Genomic DNA, 26522 nt, shown 5'->3' with positions numbered 1-26522 from the left:
CTGTGCAGCTGGTGATCCTTTGCAAACAAAAGCGCGGACATAATGTACAGGAGCATCTCAATCAATAAGAATAGAATATTTATATATTATATAAAATTGTTAATTTTTTGGTTAGACTTAGTCACTTTTTGAATTAAACTGCTGAAATAAATTAGCTTTCAAAAAGATTCCACTTTATTGAGATGCGTCTGTAGATGTTGACGTGTGTGAGGTTTGAGTGCCGTTGTTTGCACCTTGTACCTGTGGGGGGCGCCACACTACAGGAAAGGACGACCAGCTGCACAGCTCTCATTGGAAAGTCTTCAAATGGTGTTTTTTTTAGTGATCATCTTTATTCATGGCAATTTCATTAGGACGATTAACTATACATTTTACAATTTAAAATACTTTGATAGGTGCGTGAGGCATCTTATAGGGTTGAAGACTCTTGTTAGAGGAGGAGGATTTGGTAGCTGATTATTATAATTACTATACAACAGTCACCTTTAATGCAACTCTTGATCCCAAATCAAAAGAGAAGTCAACCTCAGGTTGTCATGTGAGGAAAAAGATCAAACCTGAGCATGCATCCGACTTTTAGGTTCCACTGGATGTCTTGTATGTAAAAAAAACTAAATAAGCAAGTATTAAATGTAGTTTCTGTCCGTAGGTCAATAAAGGGGTCACGCTTGTGGATCTTCTGACCTTCTCTACTGACTTGGAAGCTCAGGCTGACCAGCTGGTGAGTAGTGTTATTGTTCTTAAGCGGTGCTGTGGCTTAGGTAGACATGTAAGCATTGGTGGTTCAGTGGTAGAATTCTCGCCTGCCACGCGGGAGGCCCGGGTTCGATTCCCGGCCAATGCATCATCCTTTTTAAAAAAGAATACTTTTTTTTAGAATGTCCTGAAAACATTGAAAATGCGTTGTTAAACTTAAGCCAAATATTTTGTTTTGCTCTCGAGGTATTTAAATACCCTATAGAGTGTCTTTAAACTGGAACACTCTTTTGTTTTTGCAGCCACGTGGCGCTCTGGAGAATGCGCTGAAAGGTCACGCCAGCAGCATCAGACAGATTCACAGAGAACACGTGGTCCCTATTGACCAAGCAATGGTAGGCTACAGTCCACACGCACTTTCCTTACTGAGGAGGAGGGAACGCTTTATTTTTATTTTACTTTTTTCTCCACAATGCGTCTGTAAAAGAGGCAGCAGATCACAATAGCTCCTCAGACTTTCATAATTTTTACATTATTCCTGGTGTATTATTCAACTTACTATATTTTTGCCAAACTTATTTCTTTAACTATTTCCCTTGGGGATCAATAGTTTGTCTAAGTATATATTGTATGAAGCAAGGAAATGCTAACATGTCATAAACACCATGAAGTTATGTCACAAAGGGCCAAACCTGGTAATAACAAATTAATTACTCCCCCTTGAGATTCACAGCAGTATTACAAGACTGCATTTTTCTTCTTGTAAAGTTAATCATCAATACAAACTTCAGTACAAACTTCAGTTGACAAGTGTTCACCTCCACTTTCCTTTCTCTCCCTATCGCTCATTCACCTGGTGACAGAAATATGTCCGTGCGAGGGTAAGCCGCTGTCGTGACAGTGGTCGTGGATGTCCGTGTTTGTTGTAGCGTTGACGTGTTGACGTGATAAAATACATTCATGCTTGCTAACAGTGTTTATCTTTCTGCGCAGAGCACCTTGACTCAGAGCATAAAGCTGCTGCAAAGAACATCCAGCGACCTACCAGTGAGAAAATACTAACAAATTATATATATGTACATATTATAATAATATAATGGGTATATAATTAATATATATTATAATTGGTTACTCATAGTATGTGAAAGTTCAACTCCTACCTTGTTTACTTGCGTGACGACCTTTTTAAGTTTTGTAATCAATCAGAAATAACAAGCAGGGTTACTCAGAGTATGTGAAAGTTCAACTCCTACCTTGTTTACTTGCGTGACGACCTTTTTACGTTTTGTAATCAATCAGAAATAACAAGCAGCTAAAATTCGCAAAAAAACATGTGTAAGTGTGAAAGGGAGTGTTTTGCATATTTTAGCCCATCATCCCTTGTAGTGGATTTAAATGAGTGTAATTTAGATTTTTTTTTTTTAATGGTGATAGGACCTTTTTTATAATATCCACAAAGTTCAGTGAGCAGGTTGTGTTATGTGTGACCATGTTTGTCGAATTATTGTGCTAGTTGCATTTTTTTCCTGCACCATGACTAGGGAAGGTTGTTTGGATTGTGACATATAATTAATAGCTGTGCTGCATTTGACTTAAAGTGTAATGAACAATCACTGACTTTAGTTACTCTCATTGGTCACCGAAAGTCGCACAATGGCTAAATTTAAGCATGCCGGCAGGCAGCAGTTAGGACACCCCTGCTTTAAACCCTTTTATACACCCCAAAATAACTCTCCCTCCTCCTACATTGTCACTCAGCTGATTATCTCGCATTACAGAAAGGCTATAGTATATTGGGTAGACATGTCCCAGAGAACATTTTCAGCTAAGAATGTTTTGTCTTGATAAAATTCACAATGACAGCAATAGCACAGTAATAACTTAGTATCAGTAGTCAAAGTCCTAGTCGTATAGGAGCAGCATGATCCGCACATTGGCCCATAAAAAAATGCTAGGAATTTATTTAAACATGTTTTAATAAATAAAAACGAAATGCAAAAAATATGACAATAACATCACACCTAATTATTAATAAAAATGGGACCCATAACCTCCCTGCTTGGCACTCAGCAACAAAGGGTTGGATTTGGGGGTTAAATCACCAAAATGATTCCCGGGCGCGGCGCCGCTGCTGCCCACTGCTCCCCAAGGGGATGGGACAAATGCAGAGGACAAATTTCACCACATCTAGTGTGTGTGTGACAATCATTGGTACTTTAATCTTAATCTTTAATCTTAATATTATTAAACAACACATTTTTAACAGCCTTTTTTCCTAGTAATAAAAACCTCCTTTTGTCGTTCTTAACCTCTCACAGGTCAAGGTCACCAATATCCTGAGCGCCATCGACGCCTCGGAGTATCTCATCACTAATAACGCCTCGCATGTGGTCAAGCAGGTATGGAAAACATGTTTTATATTGAGGTGCATATACTTTAGTATATCTTAAATGTACAGGAATTTTTATTTCATCTTTTACTTGCTTATTGTTTGTATATTTATAATCAATGATAATGTAATTAAATAGTTTTATTTAATTTGTGTTTTTTTATATAATGTGTATAGTTTGCTCTGTTCTTGATGTATTACATATTACTAAACAAAGTTGTAGCTTAGCTTTTACTCAATTAACCATTTTAGGGTTAGGATTAGCGCAACCTGTTGCTGTGGCATGCTTTGTATAGCCGCTTAATGCTTTTTTACTTGGAGAAAGATATTTCTGACCCTATTGTAGAGAGATTTTTAGTCTTTAGTTTTGCAATGCATATAAAGTTCACTCAAAAGTAAATTTAACAGGAATGAAACACTTTTGTATTTTCCCAACTTCCAGGAAACAAAAGGCTATGTCCAGAGCTTGGTGGGGTACTTCAAACAGTACACGGACTGGGTGCAAAACTCTGTGAGTATTGATCCCGATATTCAAATTGTATTGTACAAAAAGGCCCTGGTTCATGTTTTTAGCCCATAAATGACTTCCTCTTTGAAAAATATAATTGTTTGATCCACTAATTTTTTTGACATTGTGTGTGGCTGGTGTTGTTTTGGTTGCAGCTGACTGCAGAAGTCGCTCAGTGTAAACCAATCAGCAACATTGTGGACAGCATGGAGATCGTAGGATGCAGCTTCGTCCTAGACTCAGTGGTAAGACACCCAAATGCAACTGAATAATTGCAACACAAAAATGACTCTTTACTTGTCATTCTAAAGTATGCTACTAACCGCTGCATTATTTTATGTGTCAAATTTTAGTGGCACACTATTTATTTATTCTAGTTGAGTTTGAAGTGACAGTAAAATATGTTCAGGGCTTTTATATTTGCACCTGGGGATAGGTTGATTGGCAACACTAAATTGGCCCTAGTGTGTGAATGTGAGTGTGAATGTTGTCTGTCTATCTGTGTTGGCCCTGTGATGAGGTGGCGACTTGTCCAGGGTGTACCCCGCCTTCCGCCCGAATGCAGCTGAGATAGGTTCCAGCACCCCCCGCGACCCCAAAAGGGACAAGCGGTAGAAAATGGATGGATGGATAACCACCCTAGACAAAGCAAAAACATACGTTTTCATCGTGTTGGTGCTGTGAAGTCCAGAACAAGAATGATAGCGCCACCCTTGGACATAAGTAAATATTACATCTGTAGGAAAGATGTGTTGAACAGTGTTTAAGGTCAGCGGGTCCTAAGGGTCTTCATGCATTGGTGGTTCAGTGGTAGAATTCTCGCCTGCCACGCGGGAGGCCCGGGTTCGATTCCCGGCCAATGCAACAAGCTTTTTTTTTTCCTTTTTCTTTTTTTTAGCACATGAGCTGGCCTGGCGTCGATTCATATGAGATTCATAAGCAATGTATGCAATAAAAAAGAGACAGTAGAAAAGGGTGAAAAACGTCACAAGAGGAGCGGAAAATCACATTTACTCCCAACTATAGCCACAAAATGTTCTTGTACTTTTTGTTTTGTTTGAGGCATTTTAGAAGGCAGCTTTTATGTATGATTAATAAAATGTGCCACAGAAGTCAATGAAGTCTGAAGTAATCTGACACACCGAGTGACAAAAATCACGGCTCGATACCAAAAATTGTAGCATTGGCCATTTCTGCTTACAATTATTTGGAAAACAAAGACTGAGAGTTCCACTATGATATGTCATTTTTTTAACATACATAAATGAAACACAGAACACATCCAGATCATTTATAAGAAGTTTAATGACCATGCGTGTAAAGTGTTTTTATTTTTACTTTCTAGAACACTTTCTGGTTCGGTCTGGGAGGCTGCAGCATCCTCTTGATCCCCAGCATCATCTTCTCCATCAAACTGGCCAAATACTACAGAAGGATGGACACAGAGGACGTTTTTGAAGAGTAAGTCCTATCACGTAATAGTTTACCTTTGGGTACATCTCCCCAGTCTGGTGATATTAAGGTCCAATACAAGAGCTATAACAAAAAGACGGTAAAACAGATTATAAAAAGCATGTGTGCATTGGCCGGGAATCGAACCCGGGCCTCCCGCGTGGCAGGCGAGAATTCTACCACTGAACCACCAATGCATACAGAAGTGGCGAAAGCTCCCTAAATATTTTCGTACACATTCCCAATGGCGCCTTTCCATCACTGCAGTTGTACTATATTTTTGTTCATGGCTGCGTAAAGTATCTACCATCGAAAGCTTGGATGATTTCTAGTTTTAAGTTAGTTAAAAGCCGTTTTCTCAGAGAGGGATTATGGTCAAGCGAGTCTCTGTGGTCCATTTCATATGTAAACGACAATAGATAAATAATAATGATACATAAAGAACAGATGTCAGTATTGACCTCATAGCAGCAAAACAAATACATGCAGTTGATTTAGTGTTGGATGTAGGAGACAGAATAATGCTTGAGAAGAAATTAGTTTGTCGGTGTGTCTGAGGGTCGGACTAGCAGTAGGTCATATGGGTCTACGTGGGTATGTGCACAAGTGAGCGTCGGCATAGTTAGGCATTTAAGAAGAGCACATACATCTGTGAGTAAGGATAGAGGAGAGGATATGTTTGTCTATCTGTTTCATGCTTTACTTTACTATTATAGTTCATCTTGTTCATCACATCTTTCAGTCATCATGTCATCTTTATTTTGTAGAACAATATACTTCAAATGCACTACGGAGTCAAAGTATGCCATTTAAGAGACAACAAACCCATTCTTATCCCTCCAAACCCGGGAAAGGAGGTCGCTACATTGGGTCTACTTGGCATTTCGCTAACTAGACAAATGCTACTGTTACAGCATGTAAGGCAGGGGTGTCCAAAGTGCAGCCCGGGGGCCATTTGTGGCCCGCAGGTCATTTTTTAACGGCCCCACGGCACATTTGAAAAATACGGATGAAAAAAATTAAAAACATGATAAGTGGTATAAAAGAGCAAACAGGTGAAATGTAACAAGAAAATGTCGCAATGTTTACTCTAATAACACAAAGCTGCCATGCAGGCTGTTTCTTTCTTTGAAAAATAATAATGAATCAAAATCAATGTCATTATGAATTATGAATTATTGACCTATTCAAGGCTCCAATTACGTCACATCTGAGATATTTTTGGGGAAAATGTTGCATATTTTGTGTTTGCCATATAAAAAACTGAGCTGTTTTTTATAAAGAAGGGCCTAAACGGGAACAAACGAAAAACATAAACAACAATAAAACGTATAATTGACGGATATATTTGAAGTTGATCTCGAGATTATTGTGTTAAAAGTAAACAGTAAAAAAAAAATAAAAAAATAAATATATATTTTTTAACACTATAATTATTTGGATCCCCAATTATTTTAGTGTGATTTGTTTTTAAGTGTCTTTGCTCAAAAAATAATAATGAATTAAAATCAATGTTGTTATGAGTTATTGACCTTTTTAAGGCTCCAATTATTATATAATCTCAAATTGCCTTGACTGAACAACCAATGAATACATCTGTATGTATGTGACCTTAAACTTCCAAAGATGGCGCTGTCCTTGTATTGGACTTCAGGATAAAGAGACAGAACAATGAGCTATCAGGTTTATGAATGTTCTCTCATTCATCAAGGTCATTGTCATCTCAGGGCATTCATTCGATCGCAACTGGACTGTTTGGTTTGTCTTAGAAGACGTTCGCCACTCGTCAGAGTAGGCTTCATCAGTTCGTGCTCATAGACTTACATTGGATTCAAAGAGAAAGAGTATAGGCATTTGAGGGAAGCCCTGAAAACCTGTGGTTACTCCAGCTTTGTGAAAAGTGCATCCAGTTTCAGAAATAACAGGAAAAGAGTGGATGAGAAGGAAAAAGCTAACAGACGCAAACAGATTTTCATTCCATTTGTATCAGGTCTATCTGAGAAACACATAATCATTTTAACCAACACAACATCCCAGTACACTTCAAACCAGGCAACAACCTGAGACAGAGACTGGTGCATCCTAAAGACCGGACACCCCACACCCACAAAAACAATCTGGTGTATGCTATCCAGAGTAATGATGATTCGTATATTGAGAAAACATAACAACCACTAAGCCGACGCGTGGCACAGCACACGCGGGCAAACTCTTCAGGCCAAGACTCAGCTGTCTACTTGCACCTCAGGGAAAAACAGCACTTTGAGAACAAAAATATACAGATTCAGGACAGAGAGGACGGATTGTACGAAAAGAGGAGTGAGGGAAGCCATCTATGTCAAGGTTGAAAAACCATCCCTGAACATAGGAGGTGGTCTGCGACACCACCTGTCTCCCACATAAAACACTGTCCTTTCAACCATTCCTAAAAGGCTCTGCAATTTAGCCTCCAACAAATAACAGGAGTTAGAAACATTCTGGTCACAGAAGGTGACCAGAATGCCATTTGTGCCATTTGTTTACAACTGAATCGAATGCTCACGCAAGGGATTCCGACTATTTTGGACTGGGCCGATCCACAGCGATCCTTCTGCCACACAATACCTCACTGTTAACGAGGGGAAATTACACTACAACGACTGTCGTTGGCTTTGACAGTTAGGATTGTTCGTTTGCATCAAAACAGTGGTTTTTCTCACTACGATAGAGCGAAACCATCCTTGCCCAGACACACCCTACTGGTTTTTGGAGTATAAATATTTGGAGGTTTTTCACCAGCCGCTGGACTAGATCTGACTAATCTAAGTCTATGAGCAAAAACTAAAGAAGCCTACTCAGATGAGAGGCGAAATGTCTTCTAAGACAAACTAAACAGTCCAGTTGCGATCGATTGAATGGCCTGAAATAATCAAATAACAAAGTTTGTTCTGTTAAAAGCCCTAAATTTAAAAAAATGTGTGAATTAATTGATTAATTGATGTCAGTTGTGGCATATTCTACTTACCATATGCCGCTTTGCTCGTTTTACGGTAGTCATAGATAAATAAGATATATAAAAGAGTTGCTTGCATTGGCCGGGAATCGAACCCGGGCCTCCCGCGTGGCAGGCGAGAATTCTACCACTGAACCACCAATGCATACCACTGCAGACAAAACCGTTGAAGATTTTCGCACACATTTCCAGATGTTATTTATGCTTGTCCAGTGTTGTACTGTCATTCTTGTCCTGAACTTCAAGAGACAGAACAGTAAACAATCGAGATAACAACTTTTGTTCTATTAAACGCTTAAATGTTGTATTTTCATATGAACAGATGTCAGTGGTATAATTGGATAAACCGTACCTAATGTATGCCGCTTTGCTGAATCTAAAAGTATCTACTATTGAGGGTGTGATTAAGCTTTGGGTTCAAGCCCGACATGGGGTAACACACAAAACCCGAAACGGGTAGTAACACACAAAAAGTACAAAAACATTTTGTGGCTAAAGTTGAGAGTAAATGTGATATTCCGCTCCTCTCGTGTTATTGTTTTTTTTACCCTTTTCTACTTTCTCTTTTTTATTGCATACATTGTTTACGAATCTACGCAGGCCAGCTGGTGTGCTTAAAAAAAAAAAATAGTATGTTGCATTGGCCGGGAATCGAACCCGGGCCTCCCGCGTGGCAGGCGAGAATTCTACCACTGAACCACCAATGCATACATTTGTCTGTATGTGACACTGTACATCCAGTGTTGGCACTGTCCTACTTTAGCGTATTCTTCCCCGGACTTCAGCACAATAAGCGCTCAGGATAAACGCACTTTTCTACCTTCAAGGTACTCAAAGCTCTTTGACACTATTTTCACATTCACCCATTCACACACTGATGGTGGGAGCTGCCATCCAAGGCGCTAACTTCGACATCAAGGGTGAAGTGTCTTGTCCAAGGACACCACGAAAGTGACAAAGATTGCTGAAGCTGGGATCGAAACTGGAGCCCTCAAGTTGCTGGCACGGCCGGTCTACCAACCGAGCCACGCTGTTCTTTTGCTCGGTTAAACGCCCTTAGTGTTACATTTTTGAATGAACAGATATCAGTCAGTGCGTGTCCATGCACTGAATTAGTTGGATTTTTCAAATAGTTCAGCTCTGCAGCCTTACAGCCCATGGAAACACCTTAATACGATCGTGTTCGGTTTTTGAAAAGTCAGACGAACACTCCTAGATTATGTGATTGGAAACCAGATCTCTCCAGGGGGGTGCCTTCGTATCACGCATGCATCAGTCTCAACGTGCGGTATACAACCCGGAAGCAGATACCACTCAATTAAAACATAGCAACAATTGTCATGAAAGGGATACTTTTTATTTGCCTCACAAATTAAAAGAACAAAACCTTTTTTAAGCGCATCGAAGGTAGAAAACTAGAAACATAGATTTATTTAAGAAGATAGCTAAGGAAATGTAAAATGCCGGCTTAATTCAGACTCCCAAATGAAATACATATGAGATGAAAGAGAATGAAACAGGTATATTAAAGGCAAATAAAGCGTACACAAACCTCTTAACGCTGCATTTGTGCACTACAAACTGATTAGCAACAACGCTGCACAACTGCCAAGATAGTCCAGAAAAATAGCAACCTTCATTTGGAACAGTATCGACGGTGGCACAAATTATTTTTTCCTTCGGATTTAAAACTCCTTCCATCAGTCCACAGAGCATTATGAATGAACTCTGAGACATACAAAAGTTTTGTTTCCATGATTCTTCGTCCGAAAATACCTTTGAAAAAATTATTCCGCTGGTCTGATACATTCTTGGTAGTAGCGTCATGTTTGCAGCGCAATCTAAGATTATTTCTTGATGCTTTTGTGTTATTTAACATCAACCTAGCAATTAGAAACATATTTGTAATCTGTGCCAATATTACAGCGGACATCACTTAAAAGAAGTTGTAAGGATCCGCAAATGGCTACCTTGACGTCATAGGTCAACCGGAAAAGGAATTAATTTAACCGCGGTAAGTTAATATAAGCACCCCCCCAGTGCACATGGCGTAGGACCATTAGTTGCATTCGAGAAAATGGACACTTGGAGTTCACACATCAGTGTGAAAATACAAAAAAACTAACTATTTGAGAAATCAGATTTTTTTTAGTGCATGGAAACTGGTGAGATACTGTACTTACCATTGGTGTTAGGAAAAACGGTGTTACATAATACCGGCGTAACATAATAACAGCGTTACCAAATAATAGAGTTACTAATGTACAAGTAAGGAAAAATCTAATGAATTAGTTAGAAGTAAGTTACAACGCTGTTACTTGAAACTTGACACGCTACTTTTAAAGTGGTTGTATGTCAACAAGACAGCGTCAGAAGCACAGCAAGTTCACACACAGGAAGTATTTTTTTAGTAATGCAAGCTACAACCAGCACCACACTAAAGTGAACTTGATATCTAATAGGAAGAAGCAACATCACACAGCAAACAACACACAACATGTATGCACACACACATAGACACAGACACACTCCTACTACGACAACGTAATAATAAGCAACAAATCAATGATTGAAATGACAAGCTTGCAATCCTGCAGTAGCCTGTTTGTGGACAAGGAAACTACAGCCATGGAAGCACATTCAATCTCTTTATTAACTACCACCACCACACTCCAGGGAAAAGATTCAACAGAGCTGCAGTCACTGCCGGTAAACTGCTGCTGCTAATCGAATCAAATCCGGGCCTCCCACGTCGCAGGCAAGAATTCTACCACTGAGCCACCAATGCTTACATCTGGATTCAAATAATTCTAAACATCCATGTGTGGCACTATCCTGCCTGTACCAGACTTCAGGACGCAAAGACTGCACAATCAGCTATCAAGATAACAACTTTTCCTCTGTTAAACGCCCTTAATGTTACATTTTCAAATGGACGGATGTCAGTGGTGAGATACTGTACTTACAATTGGTGTTGCATAATTACGGCGTTACATAATAACGGCGTTACTAACGTATTAACACAGAAAAATCTAATACATTACTTTTACGTATGTTACAACGCCGTTACCGATGCTTTTCATGTAACATGCGACTTTTGATGTGGTTGTATGTCAACAAGACAGCGTGAGAAGCACAGCAAGTTCAAATACAGGAAGTACATTTTTACTATTGCAAGCTACAGGCAGCACCACACTAAAATGAACTTGATATCTAATAGGCAACATCACACAGCAAACAACACTCATACACGCGTACAAACACACTCTTACTCCTACTACGACTACTACTACTACTACGAGGGAATAATGAACAATAAATCAATGATTGAAGTGACAAGCTTGCAATCCTAAAATACCCTGTTTGTGGACAAGGAGACTACAGCCATCAAAGCACATTCAATTTCTTTGTTAACTACCGCTAACACAACCCAGTGAAAATATTAAACAGAGCTGCGGTCGCTGCCGGCAAACTGCCACTGCTAAGCAAACAAAGACAGGAGAAAAGCTAATGCTAAGCTAATGCTGCTCTTTCTGAGTATTAGTAATTTGATCACTTTTTGGGGAAAGTAACAAATAACTAATTAATTACTTTTTAAAAGAAATTTGCAGAACACTGCTTACCATCTGATATAAAAATATATAAAAGGTTTGCTTGCATTGGCCGGGAATCGAACCCGGGCCTCCCGCGTGGCAGGCGAGAATTCTACCACTGAACCACCAATGCATACCACAGAGTTCAAAAAAGCCCTGAAGATTTTCGCACACATTCCCAGATGTTGTCCAGGGTTGTACTGTCATTCTTGTCCTGAATTTCAAGAGACAGAGCAGTAAACAATCAAGTTAACAACTTTTGCTCTATTAAACGCTTAAATATTGCATTTTCAAATGAACAGATGTCAGTGGTATCAGTGGAGAAATACTGTACCTGATGTATGCCACTTTGCTGGATCTGTATCTACTATTGAGGGTGTGATTAAGCTTTGGGTTCACTGTGCTTTTGGCTAACTAGAATAATGCTGTGTTTACGTATGTTCTCATTCCTCCAGGTCATTGCATTCTCAGGGCAATCAGTCGATCACAATTGGACTGTTTAGTTTATCTTATAAGAAGTTTTGCCTCTCATTCGAGGAGGCTTCATCAGTCCATGCATTCAGATCTAGTCTAAGCGCTAATGCCAAAGACCAAACAATTTGTACTAGGAGGAAGGTGTGCTCAGGCAAGGATGGTTTCGCTCTATTGTGGTGTAAAAATCAACTGTTAGGATGCAAAGGGAGCAACGCCTTGTTTGCATCAGAATCAGAAGAGTTTTTATTGCCATTGTTTGAGAACGGGTTCACAAACAAGGAATTTTACTTGGCGCAATCGTGCAACATAAAAGACATATAACACAGAATAGAATAACATGAGCTGTAACTGAGCTATCAGATCTTGTTATTGTTCATGTGTCTGATGGCCGAGGGGAAAAAACTGTTCAGCTGGCGGGAGGTGTGGGTCTGGATGGACCGTAGTCTCCTGCCTGAGGGGAGAGGGGAGAATAGTTTGTGTCCAGGGTGAGAAGAGTCAGCTGTATTATGTGGCAAAACAATCATGGCCGTAGCTACCGAGGTCATGTCCTCTGTATTTTTTCTCAGTGACAAAAAGAAGATTACATAATTGACTTTGGTATGGTTTTTAAATTAATGATTCAATAATGACACAATTGTGTAGATTATATATTATTTTTATAAATAGGGCAGCACGGTGGCACAGGGGGTTAGTGCATGTGCCTCACAATACGAAGGTCCTGGTTTTAATCCTCGGGCTCGGGGTCATTCTGCGTGGGTTCCCTCCGGGTACTCCGGCTTCCTCCCATTTCCAAAGACATGGTTGGCAACACTAAATTGGTATATGAGTGTGAATGTTGTCTGTCTATCTGTGTTGGCCCTGCGATGAGGTAGCGACTTGTCCAGGGTGTACCCCGCCTTCCGCCTAATGCAGCTGAGATAGGCTCCAGCACCCCCCGAAAGGGACAAGCGGTAGAAAATGGATGGATGTATTTGTTAACGTGTGTTGTTCTCCAATGAACACTTTACGACAGTTCTAAGTTTCCCTTTACGGCAATTCATGCTTGAGGCTGCGCAGTGGGGGCTGCTGAGAGACGGCATGTTATGGAGGGAACTATGTTGACATGTCGGCTGCCTCAGTGTCTGAATAAAACTCAATATACTTAATATACGTTGTGTCTACTAAGTCTATATCAACATTGGTAGCAGAGGATGGTTTGAAGATGGCTGCGAACTACAGAGTACCGCCGAAGTTTGACGAAACCAGGCCGTATGAATGTTGGAAAAATGAAGTTAACATATGGGCACGAGTTACCGAACTCGACAAGAAGAAGCAGGCGCTTGCTGTGGCTTTGGGTCTGGAAGGACGAGCCAAGGATATCGCTATGGAGATACCAGCAGACGACTTGGACAAAGACACTGGTATGGCGACATTACTAGCAAAACTGGACGGTGTGTTTCAGCAAGAAGAAAAGGACCGCGCGTACGAAGCGTATTCCCAGTTTGATCGTTTAATGAAAGACAGTTCCGTTTCAATGGCAGACTACATAATTGACTTTGAGCAGCGATACAACCGAATTAAAAAGTACGACATGGCGCTTCCAGATGCTGTGTTAGCCTTCAAGTTGTTGGACACGGCCTGCCTCGATGAGAAAAACAGACAACTTGCACTAACGGCGTGCCCCGACCTAAAGTTTGCGTCCATGAAGTCGGCACTCAAGCGGATTTTTGGAGCGAAAACGGCGCCAGGTTTGTCGCACGGGATTCAACTAAACCAAGATGCAGCTTTCTTCACTGAACAACGACAACGACAAGGACAGGGAAGACGGAACACGTTTCAACAGAAGAGTGAAAGGACACCGTTGCCGGGCACCAACCCATTGGATAAGTTCGGTAAGCGTTCAAGATGTGCCGTTTGTCAAAGCACATTTCATTGGGCCAAGGACTGTCCTTACAAGAAAAACAAAAGCCAAGTGCAACAAGGGAAAAGGCAATTGAAAAACATTCAAGAAAATAACAAAATACAATCAGCATTCTCGTTTTCCTTTCTACTCTTTTTTCGGAGCTCACTACTGGGACCACCAAATTAAATGCTCCCACGTTGGTCTGTGTGACTGACAATCACTCTCTTTATGATGCCCTTAAGTCCACTAAACAGGTCACAGAGAAGAGACTTCGGTTGGATATAAGCGGGATCAAGGAGCTCATTCAGAGTAAAACAATCAAAAAGGTGCTCTGGTCAGTGACAAAAGCCCAACTAGCTGACTGTCTGACGAAAAAGGGGGCATCATCCCTAGTGCTCTTGAAAGCACTATGTGAAGGACTGTGGAATCCACCCTAATTGGAATTCACCCTAATTGTTGTTTAAAAAAAAAAAAAAAAAACACAGGCGAGAATGCTGATTGTATTTTGTTATTTTCTTGAATGTTTTTCAATTGCCTTTTCCCTTGTTGCACTTGGCTTTTGTTTTTCTTATTTTAAAGAAAGAAGAGGGAGATTGTTAACGTGTGTTGTTCTCCAATGAACACTTTACGACAGTTCTAAGTTTCCCTTTACGGCAATTCATGCTTGAGGCTGCGCAGTGGGGGCTGCTGAGAGACGGCATGTTATGGAGGGAACTATGTTGACATGTCGGCTGCCTCAGTGTCTGAATAAAACTCAATATACTTAATATACGTTGTGTCTACTAAGTCTATATCAACAGTATTGTATATAAATAATTAAAGTATCAATTGAGGTAGAACTATCACGTTATCTAACATCTTCGACAGTCAGCATGATTTTGTTGATTGCTATACAATGAAAGACACCTTGTCATTTTGGGTTATTAATATTCTAGCAAAGCTGATTTAAAGACCGCAAAAAAGAAAAAAAAGAAAAACACGTAAAATGTGCCTGTGCATTGGCCGGGAATCGAACCCGGGCCTCCCGCGTGGCAGGCGAGAATTCTACCACTGAACCACCAATGCATACATCTGGCTCAACATTCAGGGGTGGGGCTGTCCCCCGCTGTACTCCAGAGCGAAAGCACAGTAAACTATTTGGAGTCATGTTGTTGTTATGATGAAAAATGCATTCAATGACAGCTAACACTAACTATCCAAATCTGTATCATTAGTGAGCAACACCCAAAGCTAATGCATGTGTTACATACGTAAATAGTTTTTTTGATTGATTAAAACTTTTATTAGTAGATTGCACAGTACAGTACATATTCCGTACAATTGACCACTAAATGGTAACACCCGAATACGTTTTTCAACGTGTTTAAGTCGGGGTCCACGTTAATCAATTCATGGTAAATACGTCATTCATGGTAGTTACATCATTACGTCCTACAAAACATAAAAGTGCAGGATATAACGCGTAAAATATACTGGAAAGTTAGCGCCCTCTGTGTAAATGTTACAAACATTCCTTTAATATGATGGTATAATGTGATTTACGTTATGTTGTAATGAGCAACCAGGAAAGATGGCTATGTATGTATGGCTATATACTGTATGTATGGAGGTTAATTTGTGTCTTTATTACGAAAGCTTGTTTTTGACACACTGAATTTGTCATTTAATTTTTTGCTTTTGAATTTTGTGAACTGAATTTGTTTACATGAAATTATGCTGACGAATTCATTGAAAAAAAAATTGTTAGCAAAATGCTTGTGTTTAAAAAATTCAGTGTTCCTGCCTCTTTGTAAGACCTGTGTCACGTGAATTCAAACTCGACACCTCATTGGCTAGTTCTAGGACAGGATCGATTGCTTCAGTCTTTATTTACAGGAAGTGGTCTTGTGTTTTGAAGCAGCAAATTTTTCTTTTTTACACTGAATTTTTATATAGTGAATTTTTATACACTGAATTTTAAAACACTGACTTCTTAAACCCTGAATGATTATACATTGAATTTTTAAACACTGATTTTTTATATACTGAATTTTCAAACACTGAATTTTTCCATCCATCCATCCATTTTCTACCGCTTGTCCCTTACAGTGAATCTTTAAACACTGAATGTTTATACACTAAACTTTTAAACACTGAGTTTTTATACACTGAATTTTTAAACACATGCATTTTGCTACCAATTTTTTTCACTGAATTTGTCAGCATAATTTGATGTAAAAAAATTAAGTTAAAAAAATTAAAATGCTAAAAATTCAGTTACCTAAATTCAGTGTATAAAAACACTGATTTTTTATACACTAAATTTTTAACCCCGAATTATTATACATTGAATTTTTAAACCATGAATTTTTATATACTGAATTTTTATACACTAAATTTTTAAACACTGAATTTTTAAACACATGAATTTTGCTACCAATTTTTTTTCACTGAATTTGTCAGTATAATTTGATGTGAAAAAATTCAGTTACCTAAATTCAGTGTAAAAAAAAAAAGCTTTCGTAATAAATACACAAATTAACCTCCATACTAAGCACAATTAATGTTCCTGGTTCTATGGTCAACACTGCTCCCCTCACCTCCCAGGGGGTGGAACAAGGGGATGGGTCAAATGCAGAGGATAATTTCACCACATCTAGTGTGTGTGTGACTATCAGTGGTGATTTAACTTTTAACTTAATCATCGCTTTTATGAGCAACAACTTTAGAGGCAAATGAATGCGCCATCTCTCATCCAACTCTTGTATTGGACCTTATGATCGTGTATTCATTTTAATTTTCATAAAAAATTAACTAAGTTGTCTTTTCTCTCTTCTCCTCACTTTTTTCAAACCATTTTCCACGCTCTCACATCATTCATACTCTCCAGCTCCACTTACCCGTGGCTTGTTGCACTTTGACGTCTGTCTCTTTAACATTTCGCCATCTGCTCGATCTGCCGCTTCCAAATGTTTTGGATCTTGAGCTTCGTCTTCATGTCTTCATTTGTCTTTGGATCCTCATTTCATGAAAAAATATTTTCCATACTTTTGTCTTCCGGCTTTCTTTCCATCTTCTTTGGGTGTTCGCTTCCCTCGCACCCTGCATGGCTCTTGTGTTGCACTGTGGTTGATAACGATTTGTATGTACGGTACATTATATATATTTTTAAAAAAGACGTGTATGTGTGCATGTACTGTAGCTCCCCCTATTGTGACACCATGACCCGATTCCCTCGAGCCTCCGCCCCTCCCAGCTGCCCCGACTGGTGATCCAAAGTGACCTCACCTCCATCAAGAGGTATTACTAATCCCATAAACTGCAGTTTTTTGTTGTTGTGAGGGGTTTTGAATGCATCATCCTTCATCGGGATCTTACTCTTCTTCTTATCACCTTGATTTATCATCCAACAATTTTCTGTCAAATGTGACAACTCTGCAAGGAGAAGACTCTTTTGCCGAACTTCGTAAAGTCTCAAGATAGCATTCAAGACATGACGGAAGCCGTGCAATTGTTGCCGCATTTTACATCACAGCAAAATATTCTATTTGAGGATATTATGTCGTTGCATTACATAACTACTGTCTTTGTGTTGGAAGACGCTTTTACTTTGTTTCTGAAATGTCAACTTGAAACTTCTCGCTCAAATTCCTAAAAACCTTCTGCTGCCCTGCCCCCATAAGAAAAAGAAGAAGCGCCCAACGTGGGGCTCGAACCCACGACCCTGAGATTAAGAGTCTCATGCTCTACCGACTGAGCTAGCCGGGCTTGGTGACACATGGAATGCAGACTCCTAAAAGACTCAGAGGGTGACCACGGACTATCACAGTGGATCCCAGGATTTAGGGACAAGGCTGTAGGATCAGTAAAGCCTTTAATCATAAATAATCCATTCACATGACGCTGCATGGTACTAAAAATGGAACAAAGGGAGCCGTGCAGAGAACTACGTACCAAGAGACCGAGTAAAAATAGCAGGAAGCAGACAAAACAAAACCAAGCAATCTGTTCAGTGGCATCGAGTAGAATACTGAGTAATTAGGAAATAACATGAACACGTCACTCACAAACATGGCAAACACAATAAACCACCCCCTCATTCCACGCTGCCAATTCAAAGGAATCATTACAGAATGAAAGACAGATGTGCCCCGTTCCCTACACACAGTCAAGGGACAACATTAAGAAACAAGGAAGCAGATGTAACAAAATAAAAGCACTCAAAAGGAAAAACAGAATAAATCAGCAGAAATTCCAAATTGTCAAGCGGAACGTGACTGGGACAAGAATGAGCAAAATGAGCTGGCGGGCCCCACGGATTAATTTTATGACATAATGATGTCAGCAAACTCTTAGTTGTACGACTCTTACTGCATTGTGTTTAAACATTGAAATACTCTCCTGTCACTCCAGTAGAGATAGGCAAATTATTTTATGGTGTATAATATTTGTGTGTAATAATTTTCCTGTCACAATTAGGTGTGTTGACATGCGATTTTGAGCCGACATCAGCACAAAAAATGTATATATTATCCAGTTTAAGCGCTTTTGCAGCGCGTTTTCATGTGCAAAGCTGGATGGTCAGTTAACATCTAAATTTCCTCCAAATAAGCACACAAGGTTGTTTTTCACGCTAACAAACTAAGGGGGTTGGATTAGAAATATAGTAAAGTTAAGATGTGGGTGTTTTGTTCACATAGTTTACCATATTTTGATCTACATTATATTAGTTTGTTCAGATAGTTTAGCATTTTTTTAAATCTACATAATATTGGTTTTAGTATTTTTAATGTACAATATGTATCAAAGTGGCCCCCGCATCCTTAAATTTTTATGTATGTGGCCCTCGCTGGAAGAATTTTATACACCCCCGTGCTAGACATATTTAATGAGTGTCCTTAATTGTACAATATTGCAGTTTAAAAAAACGCACATCTGTCAATATAAACAGGTATCAAATAACCATAGTTGCATATTACTTGCACATACAAAGTTTCCAAGGCAAAAGCAAATTAAAAAGTATCCAGTAACAAATGTGTCCGCATCATTTAATTTACGGTGTCATAGGTTTAATTTAATAAATTGTTGTGAACACACGGTGTCGCCAAAAAAACAAAAACATTTATGACTCTACTTCATCTTGAAAACAGCATAAATCCATGGTTAATAATAAATAGGTAAGTGTTTTTCATACCTTCCATTATTCTCTGTTTGACTAATTCCACTTGATCAAACATTTTCTAACATTCCACACTACAAAGTAATACAAGTATTTAAGAGTCCTGCTGGTATTGTATCGGATTAATACACCAGGATCCAATATCAGTATCGATTCAGAAGTGAAAAAGTTGTATCGAGGCACCCTTAGTCAAAATTCAGCAACATTTGGCACACTTTAGCCCAGTGGTGTCCAAACTACAGTGCTGCTCGCCAATGTCTTCAATTTGCCCGGCGAGACATCATAGATTTAATAAAGAATCTTACCCACAGGGAGGTTGCATTAAATTTTGTAGTCTTGACAATTTTGATGCTGCAATTACGTCGCCATCCAGTGGACAACATGAGTAATTCATTTTGAATAGCAGTATGCGTAGCATTGACTTATATGACCAAATGCAAACAACATTCCCTAGTCATGGTGCAAAAACAATAATAATCTCACCAACAAAAAAATGTCAACAGACATGGTCACACATAACTCAACTTGCTCACTGAACCTTTCTGGACATTATAAAAAACATCCATGCACCGTAAAAAATTCAAAATGATGGGACAAATGCTAAACACTCTCCACACTAATCCATGTCTGGTGCATTTTAGCTGCTTGATATTTCTGATTGATTACAAAACTTTAAGGAGGTCATCATGAAAGTAAACATGCTACATATACAGTATATATATATATATATATATATATATATATATATATATATATATATATATATATATATATATATATATATATATATATATATATATGTATATATATATACATATACGTATATATATATATATATATATATATATATATATATATATATATATATGTATGTATGTATATATATATTTATATATATATATATAAACAAAATATATTTATATATATATATATATATATATATATATATATATATATATATATATATACACACACACAATTATGAGTGTACTTAATTGAATATATAAATAAATAATGATAAATGGGTTGTACTTGTATAGCGCTTTTCTACCTTCAAGGTACTCAAAGCGCTTTGACAGTATTTCCACATTTACCCATTCACACACACATTCACACACTGATATACAGTATATATATAAAATATATATATATATATATATATATATATATATATATATATATATATATATATATATATATATATATATATATATATATAAAATTCTTAGCCAAATGCGACGCCCCAAGTCCGAAAGTTTGGACACCCCTGCTTTAGACAATATTTGCAAATGGTGATTAATCAAGATTGATCATTTAGAAAATTCGGAATACGAATTTTAACCCTTTGACCGACTTAGAAATAGTCTGGTCCAGGGTCAAACTATCCCCAACAACTCTATTGGCAGTGTTTTCAGTCGCATTTCAACATTCTTAACTGTCACACATGTTTAAAATATGGGTTGATATCAAGAATATTCAGTCTAACGACAAGGTGATTTGTTGCAATATGTCGCTTCGGGGGTTAAGCTTTAAAGGTATTTCCTTATATCCGCGCTTTTTTTTTGACTCTATCTGTTGTCGTACCATAGATTTTTTCAAATACACTTGGAGGCATTAATACGATATTTTTTCTTTCCCCACAGCGGACAAGACAGCTGGAACTGAACCCGTCCTACACTGTAAGTGCTCGTTTCTTCTCCTCACGCCGACTCAGGACACAAACAAGAGAAGAAAGCCGATTAACTTTTAGCCATTGAATTTCCTGGATTGTACCAGTTTTCCTGTTCAAGTCTTGATTGAATGATTCCGAAACCAAAAGGGAAGAAAGTCTAAAACAAACTGGAACTGTGAATTTTTTTAACCTCCCCCATGTGGCCAACTGTCATTGATTCACATGACACAGCAGTCAAGCTTGTAACAATTATACAAATAATAATACATTATTTTATATCATAGATACTTTCATGTGTAGACTTATTGGTCATGGGGTTACACGTGTACATTCTTTTTATATAATTTGTTCATGTTTGTTTTTCTAAAATATGTTTAGCATTTCCTTTCTTAGAAATAGTAGTTTCTCTCTTTACTGTACGACCGTAGCTAGCTAGCATCAATTGGACTTATTAGTTATTTACTTACGTTTTGTAAGAATAGGTTGAAGAAGAGATTACATTTTTCTTCCAATGTTAGAAAAATGTTCGAATATTGTTGTTGTTGTGAGATTAATACGAAACCATCCAATCGACTTTAGCATAGCTTAGCTTAGCAACGGTAGATAACGCTTAAGGAGCTCACCAGCTAATATTATTTTTGCATTATAGTGTCACTTTTTTTGCCAAATCAAAGAAAATACAGCAGATAAAAAGCCAAACAGTTTTTAGAAGAAGGCTTGTTCCACCTTTGATTTATTCAGAATTGGGCCTAAGAAACAATGAAAACATTAAAGCTGCGAGTAGCGTTGAACGGGCCCCTTAGGCACCCTTGCATTGCGGGGTTCACGCAATTCAGTCGATGCCCTGACCCTCCACCGAAAACTTCAGGAAGATCGCACAATGTGCATCAGTTTAAATTTAAGAAGTTAGAGTACCAATGATTGTCACACACACACTAGGTGTGGTGAGATTATCCTCTGAATTTGACCCATGACCCTCACCCCCTGGGAGGTGTGGCGAGCAGTGAGCAGCAGCGGTGATTTAACCCCCAATTCCAACCCTTGATGCTGAGTGCCAAGCAAGGAGGTAATGGGTCCCATTTTTTTAGCTTTTGGTATGACTCAGCTGGGGTTTGAACTCACGACCTTACCGATCTCAGGGCAGACACTCTAACCGCCAGGCCACTGAGTAGTATCTGTCTCTGATCACCGATAGAGCAGAAATGACAGTTAGATTGGCGATGGCCTGGGGTAGTTTTCGCCAGTAGTCTCCGCCCACTACAAGTCGGTAGGAACAGGTACTGATATATCAAGATCTGAATTTGTGGAGCCGAGTTATTTACGTTTCATATGTTGTGGCGAATCATCGGAACAAAGCTTGGAGCCAGGCCACGCCCACATCTTATGGCGTAGGCAAACATTTTTGGCAATTTATCATCACCCCTATCAATCAATCAATGTTTATTTATATAGCCCTAAATCACAAGTGTCTCAAAGGGCTGCACAAGCCACAACGACATCCTCGGTTCAGATCCCACATAAGGGCAAGGAAAAACTCACAACCCAGTGGGATGTTAATGTGAATGACTATGAGAAACCTTGGAGAGGACCGCAGATGTGGGTGACCCCCCTCCCCCCTCTCTAGGGGAGACCGGATGCAATGGACGTCGAGTGGGTCTAGCATAATATTGTGAAAGTCCAGTCCATAGTGGATCTAACATAATAGTGAGAGTCCAGTCCATAGTGGGGCCAGCAGGAGACCATCCCCAACCGATGCACAGGCGAGCGGTCCACCCCGGGTCCCGACTCTGGACAGCCAGCACTTCATCCATGGCCACCGGACCTGTGCACCCCCCTCCACAAGGGATTTTAACCACGACTCATTTGGTCAAAGTCCCTAGAAAGAGTTCGTAAAAAACCACGACCCCTTTTTTTTCACCAAAAAATGGCCAACAACGATCGGACCAAAGTTTAACGCCACACGACGCCCACTTTTTATGGCATAGGCAAAATTTGTTCGCATTTTACCATCGCTTATATGTGCAGTACCTGTCATTATAACAGCGACTTATTTGGCCAAAAGCCCTAGGAGGAGTTGGTTAAAGTACGCCCCTTTTTTTCCCCAAAAAACAAGATGGCCGACTTCCTGTACGTTTTCAGGTAGGAGTTCCTAAGACTTTAATGTGCGTCCCGTCATGATAGGCGACTCCTGCGATTTTCATGTCGATACGTGAAACTGGTCGGAGGGGATTTTTTTTTTTTTTCAAATTTTAAAGGTGGCGCTAGAGAGCCAATTATGACATTTAATTTTCGGCACCCCAAAAATATTAAAACTTTTTGCCATACCTGATGCACCGGCATATTATGGAGACATTTCGTGCATGTTAAGGGCCTCAAAAAGGCTTTGAAATGTATAAAAGAAAAATCACAGCAAATTCAATAGGGCCCTACTCTGGCCCTAATGAGTATTTGTCATGATAAAACTGTGATGTTAATATTTTAGGCAGCATTTCTGCACTGTTGCTTGCCATGCTAATGCAAAAAGTAGCTATATGAATCACTACTGGTAATATTAATTACAAAAGTATTTCCGTCATTAGCATTTACATTTTTGGTTCATCATAAACTGGTGAATTGATTGATTGATTGAGACTTTTATTAGTAGATTGCACAGTACAGTACATATTCCGTACAATTGACCACTAAACGGTAACACCCGAATAAGTTTTTCAACTTGTTTAAGTCGGGGTCCACGTTAATCAATTCATGGTAGGGAAAAGGTATAATGACAGGAAAAAAAGCCAAATCTGCCCTATCTGTGGCAAACATGAGTAAGCAAAACAAATATGTATCGGAATTTAGATGAACTTATGTCACTTATTTGTAAATGCTGTTTGGGGTGGAGGTGGAGGAATAACCCGCTGCTTGTTGAGAAGAGCGATAGCCCCAAAAGTGTCCAATAAGACCAGAAAATGCTACTAGATTTGTCTGTAGTTGCTTTTTTTTTTTTTAAAAGACAACCGAAATATTAACTTGGTAAGTTACCCATCCAAGTTGTAATGGCAAGCTGTATTACTAACAGGCCCATCATAATGTCTTTATGAGTGAGAGCGAAACAGTGGTATATTTTGGGACATTTTTTTGGCTTTTAGACTATATTTTCCGGTCAAATTTGGAATAGTTTGAAGTTCAGAGGGTTGACTGTCGTATGTTAGTTTGTGAGCTGCTTCTACCAAGCCCTTGCTAAGCTAGGCTAAGCTAACGAGAACTCAAAACGCTGTATACCGCCATTTTGTTTTTGTAACAAACATGAAAGAGTATGGATCAATGTTCTCACACTCCTAATTAAGCATTACCACAAGTACGCATTAGCCCCAGCTAGACTTACGGGCGACATGACAAACACAGCCCAGCAGGCACAAGACATTGTTGATACAACGTTGATTATACATACATGGCCTTTAAAACTGACTTTGAAACAATGTTGCAAAATAGTTGTGTTTGTAAATTAAGACAACATTGGTGAAGTGACCAAATTTCAAAGCTCAAATCAACGTTGTCAAAAAGCATGTTGTTTCAACGTTGTATTTGTGTTGTAAAATATTGGTTGGGAAATGACCAAAATTCAAAGGTCAAATCAATGTCAGAACCATACTTGCCAACCTTGAGACCTCTGAATTCGGGAGATGGGAGGGTGTATATATTTTCAAGTATTTCTTATATATATATAAATAATCCGTTCATGAATGAGTATATCCGTTCGGCCTCCAGGTTCAATGGAGAAGTCTGATCTACAAAATTTGCAGGCAGCATTAACTTTCCCCTTCGAGCTGTCCTGGATGAACTGAAATTATTTTTTCCAATCATTTTGGAACTTGCAAGCGTACTTCTTCTTACTCGTCGTCGCCATGTCTCTTCTTCGTTCTTCTGCTTCGTCTCTGTTATGTTTTTGGACATTACTACTTGCCATAGTTTTGAAGCAATGCATGATGGGAATCCGGATGTTGTGTGTCATTGTATTAACGTGCCAGCTGGAATAAACACACGCTGAGAAATAGCTCCGTGCCTGCCTACTTTATGGGTTATAGATAAACCTATGGATAACGGAGACATATATAATAGTCTCCTTTTCAGGTGAGAGAGGACGCTAAAGGCAGTGCCTTTAAGGCACGCCCCCAATATTGTTGTCCGGGTGGAAATCGGGAGAAATTCGGGAGAATTGTTGTCCCGGGAGATTTTCGGGAGGGGCACTGAAATTCGGGAGTCTCCCGGGAAATTCGGGAGGGTTGGCAAGTATGGTCAGAATCCAACATTGATTAAACGTCATCAAAAAGCATGTTGTTTCAACGTTATGTTTGAGTTGCTCAACATCAGGACCTAATTCAACAAGTTCTCAACGTTGTTTTAATGTCTTGCGCCTGCTGGGAGCCGGCTGAAAATAATACAACATGTCTGACAATTCGTTCTTTGTTTTTGTGGTTTGTTTGAAAAAGTGGAAGTTGCGGCGTTAGGGGACAACATTTGGGAACACAAATCCAGAGTTGTGTCCTTGATGACCTCAGTAAAAAAGTGGAGTCCAACACAAGTGTCTGCTTTGTCGCGAATGTAAACAGACGCTCTCAGTCCCATATATGAAGAGGCGGGAACATTTATGGTGGTTTTTGGGGTGATGACAGGTTTTACGTGGGCCGGGGGAGGGCGGGGGTGTATAGAGATGGCGTGATGCTGCTGCTTCCAATCTGAGGAGGATAACACAACACTTGTGTGTGTGTGTCCCAAAACTTTTATACCAGCTCCCATTTCCAGGTCTTTTTTTTTTCCTCTCCTTTTGAGTGACGGCTGTAAAAATAAAACTTCCTGATTGGACGCAGGGCGCGCGGCAGCAGACTAAACATTCCCGCCAGTCTTCCGCTTTTGTGTCCTTCAAACGGCTTGAAAGACCCCGTCTGTTTCACATCTCAACAACTAAAGATACTTTGTGGGGTTGCACCTGGGGATTAGACCGGGGTACATTTTGTGCCAAAGCGGGGACGCAAAGCTCATTTGGCTGTTTTTAGATCATATATGCATTTAGGAGCATAAATATTCTCCTGAAAACTCCTCCTCTGCAGTGGACATTTGTTTTTGATCGCATTTGGAAAATAAAACAGCTCTGTTATGCAAAACACAAATATCCACTGCAGAGGACGCTAGTAATTTAATTCATAATTTACTTTAATGTTATATATATATATATATATATATATATATATATATATATATATATATATATATATATATATATATATATATATATATATATATATATATATATATATATATATATATATATATATATATATATATATATAAATGAAATAATAGTTTAAAAATATATATAAATATAAAATATATGTATATATATATATATAAAAATGCATATATATGTATTTCTATATATATATGTATATATTTTTTTAAACTATTATTTCATTTATTTAAATCAAACAAAAGAAGAAGAAAAAACAATCAATATAACATTAGAGTAAATTATGAATTAAAATATGATGATCATCCCGTCACTAATAATACCTAAAATAGTCAACGGCATGTTTGGTTACCTTCTTGATGAGTACTACTCCAAAACACTAGTAGTAGTAGTTGTATTATATGTTTATATATATATATATATATATATATATATATATATATATATATATATATATATATATATATATATATATATAT

The 26522-nt window shown here is 38.6% G+C and overlaps 1 protein-coding gene and 8 non-coding genes across 12 annotated transcripts in view; 3 read left to right on the top strand and 6 right to left on the bottom strand.

Moving 5' to 3' along the window:
- prom1b (prominin 1 b) overlaps positions 1 to 25986 on the top strand; it is a 67213-nt gene extending 41227 nt beyond the window's left edge. The window contains exons 18-27 of one of the 4 annotated variants that reach the window (XM_062027129.1): positions 650 to 721; positions 999 to 1091; positions 1560 to 1577; positions 1690 to 1743; positions 3015 to 3095; positions 3528 to 3596; positions 3749 to 3838; positions 4939 to 5054; positions 17168 to 17265; positions 20788 to 25986. In XM_062027129.1, the coding sequence (XP_061883113.1) occupies positions 650 to 721; positions 999 to 1091; positions 1560 to 1577; positions 1690 to 1743; positions 3015 to 3095; positions 3528 to 3596; positions 3749 to 3838; positions 4939 to 5054; positions 17168 to 17237 (663 nt within the window). In that variant the 3' untranslated portion in view covers positions 17238 to 17265; positions 20788 to 25986. Of the gene's footprint in view, positions 1 to 649; positions 722 to 998; positions 1092 to 1559; positions 1578 to 1689; positions 1744 to 3014; positions 3096 to 3527; positions 3597 to 3748; positions 3839 to 4938; positions 5059 to 17167; positions 17266 to 20787 lie in introns of those variants that run through there. The other 3 variants (XM_062027130.1, XM_062027131.1, XM_062027132.1) reach the window with 3 other exon arrangements.
- On the top strand, positions 774 to 844 carry trnag-gcc (transfer RNA glycine (anticodon GCC)). The gene has a single exon. It is a non-coding gene; the product is annotated as a tRNA-Gly (tRNA).
- trnag-gcc (transfer RNA glycine (anticodon GCC)) lies at positions 4387 to 4457 on the top strand. Its single transcript has one exon. It is a non-coding gene; the product is annotated as a tRNA-Gly (tRNA).
- On the bottom strand, positions 5172 to 5242 carry trnag-gcc (transfer RNA glycine (anticodon GCC)). Its single transcript has one exon. It is a non-coding gene; the product is annotated as a tRNA-Gly (tRNA).
- trnag-gcc (transfer RNA glycine (anticodon GCC)) lies at positions 8112 to 8182 on the bottom strand. The gene has a single exon. It is a non-coding gene; the product is annotated as a tRNA-Gly (tRNA).
- Positions 8674 to 8744, bottom strand: trnag-gcc (transfer RNA glycine (anticodon GCC)). Its single transcript has one exon. It is a non-coding gene; the product is annotated as a tRNA-Gly (tRNA).
- Positions 11693 to 11763, bottom strand: trnag-gcc (transfer RNA glycine (anticodon GCC)). Its single transcript has one exon. It is a non-coding gene; the product is annotated as a tRNA-Gly (tRNA).
- Positions 14981 to 15051, bottom strand: trnag-gcc (transfer RNA glycine (anticodon GCC)). The gene has a single exon. It is a non-coding gene; the product is annotated as a tRNA-Gly (tRNA).
- On the bottom strand, positions 17661 to 17733 carry trnak-cuu (transfer RNA lysine (anticodon CUU)). Its single transcript has one exon. It is a non-coding gene; the product is annotated as a tRNA-Lys (tRNA).
- Positions 25987 to 26522: the final 536 nt, after the last annotated feature.

This window comes from Entelurus aequoreus, linkage group LG18 (genome assembly GCF_033978785.1).
Source record: "Entelurus aequoreus isolate RoL-2023_Sb linkage group LG18, RoL_Eaeq_v1.1, whole genome shotgun sequence".
NCBI classification, from domain to species: Eukaryota; Metazoa; Chordata; class Actinopteri; order Syngnathiformes; family Syngnathidae; genus Entelurus; species Entelurus aequoreus.
This window is presented reverse-complemented; position numbering and strand designations above follow the sequence as displayed.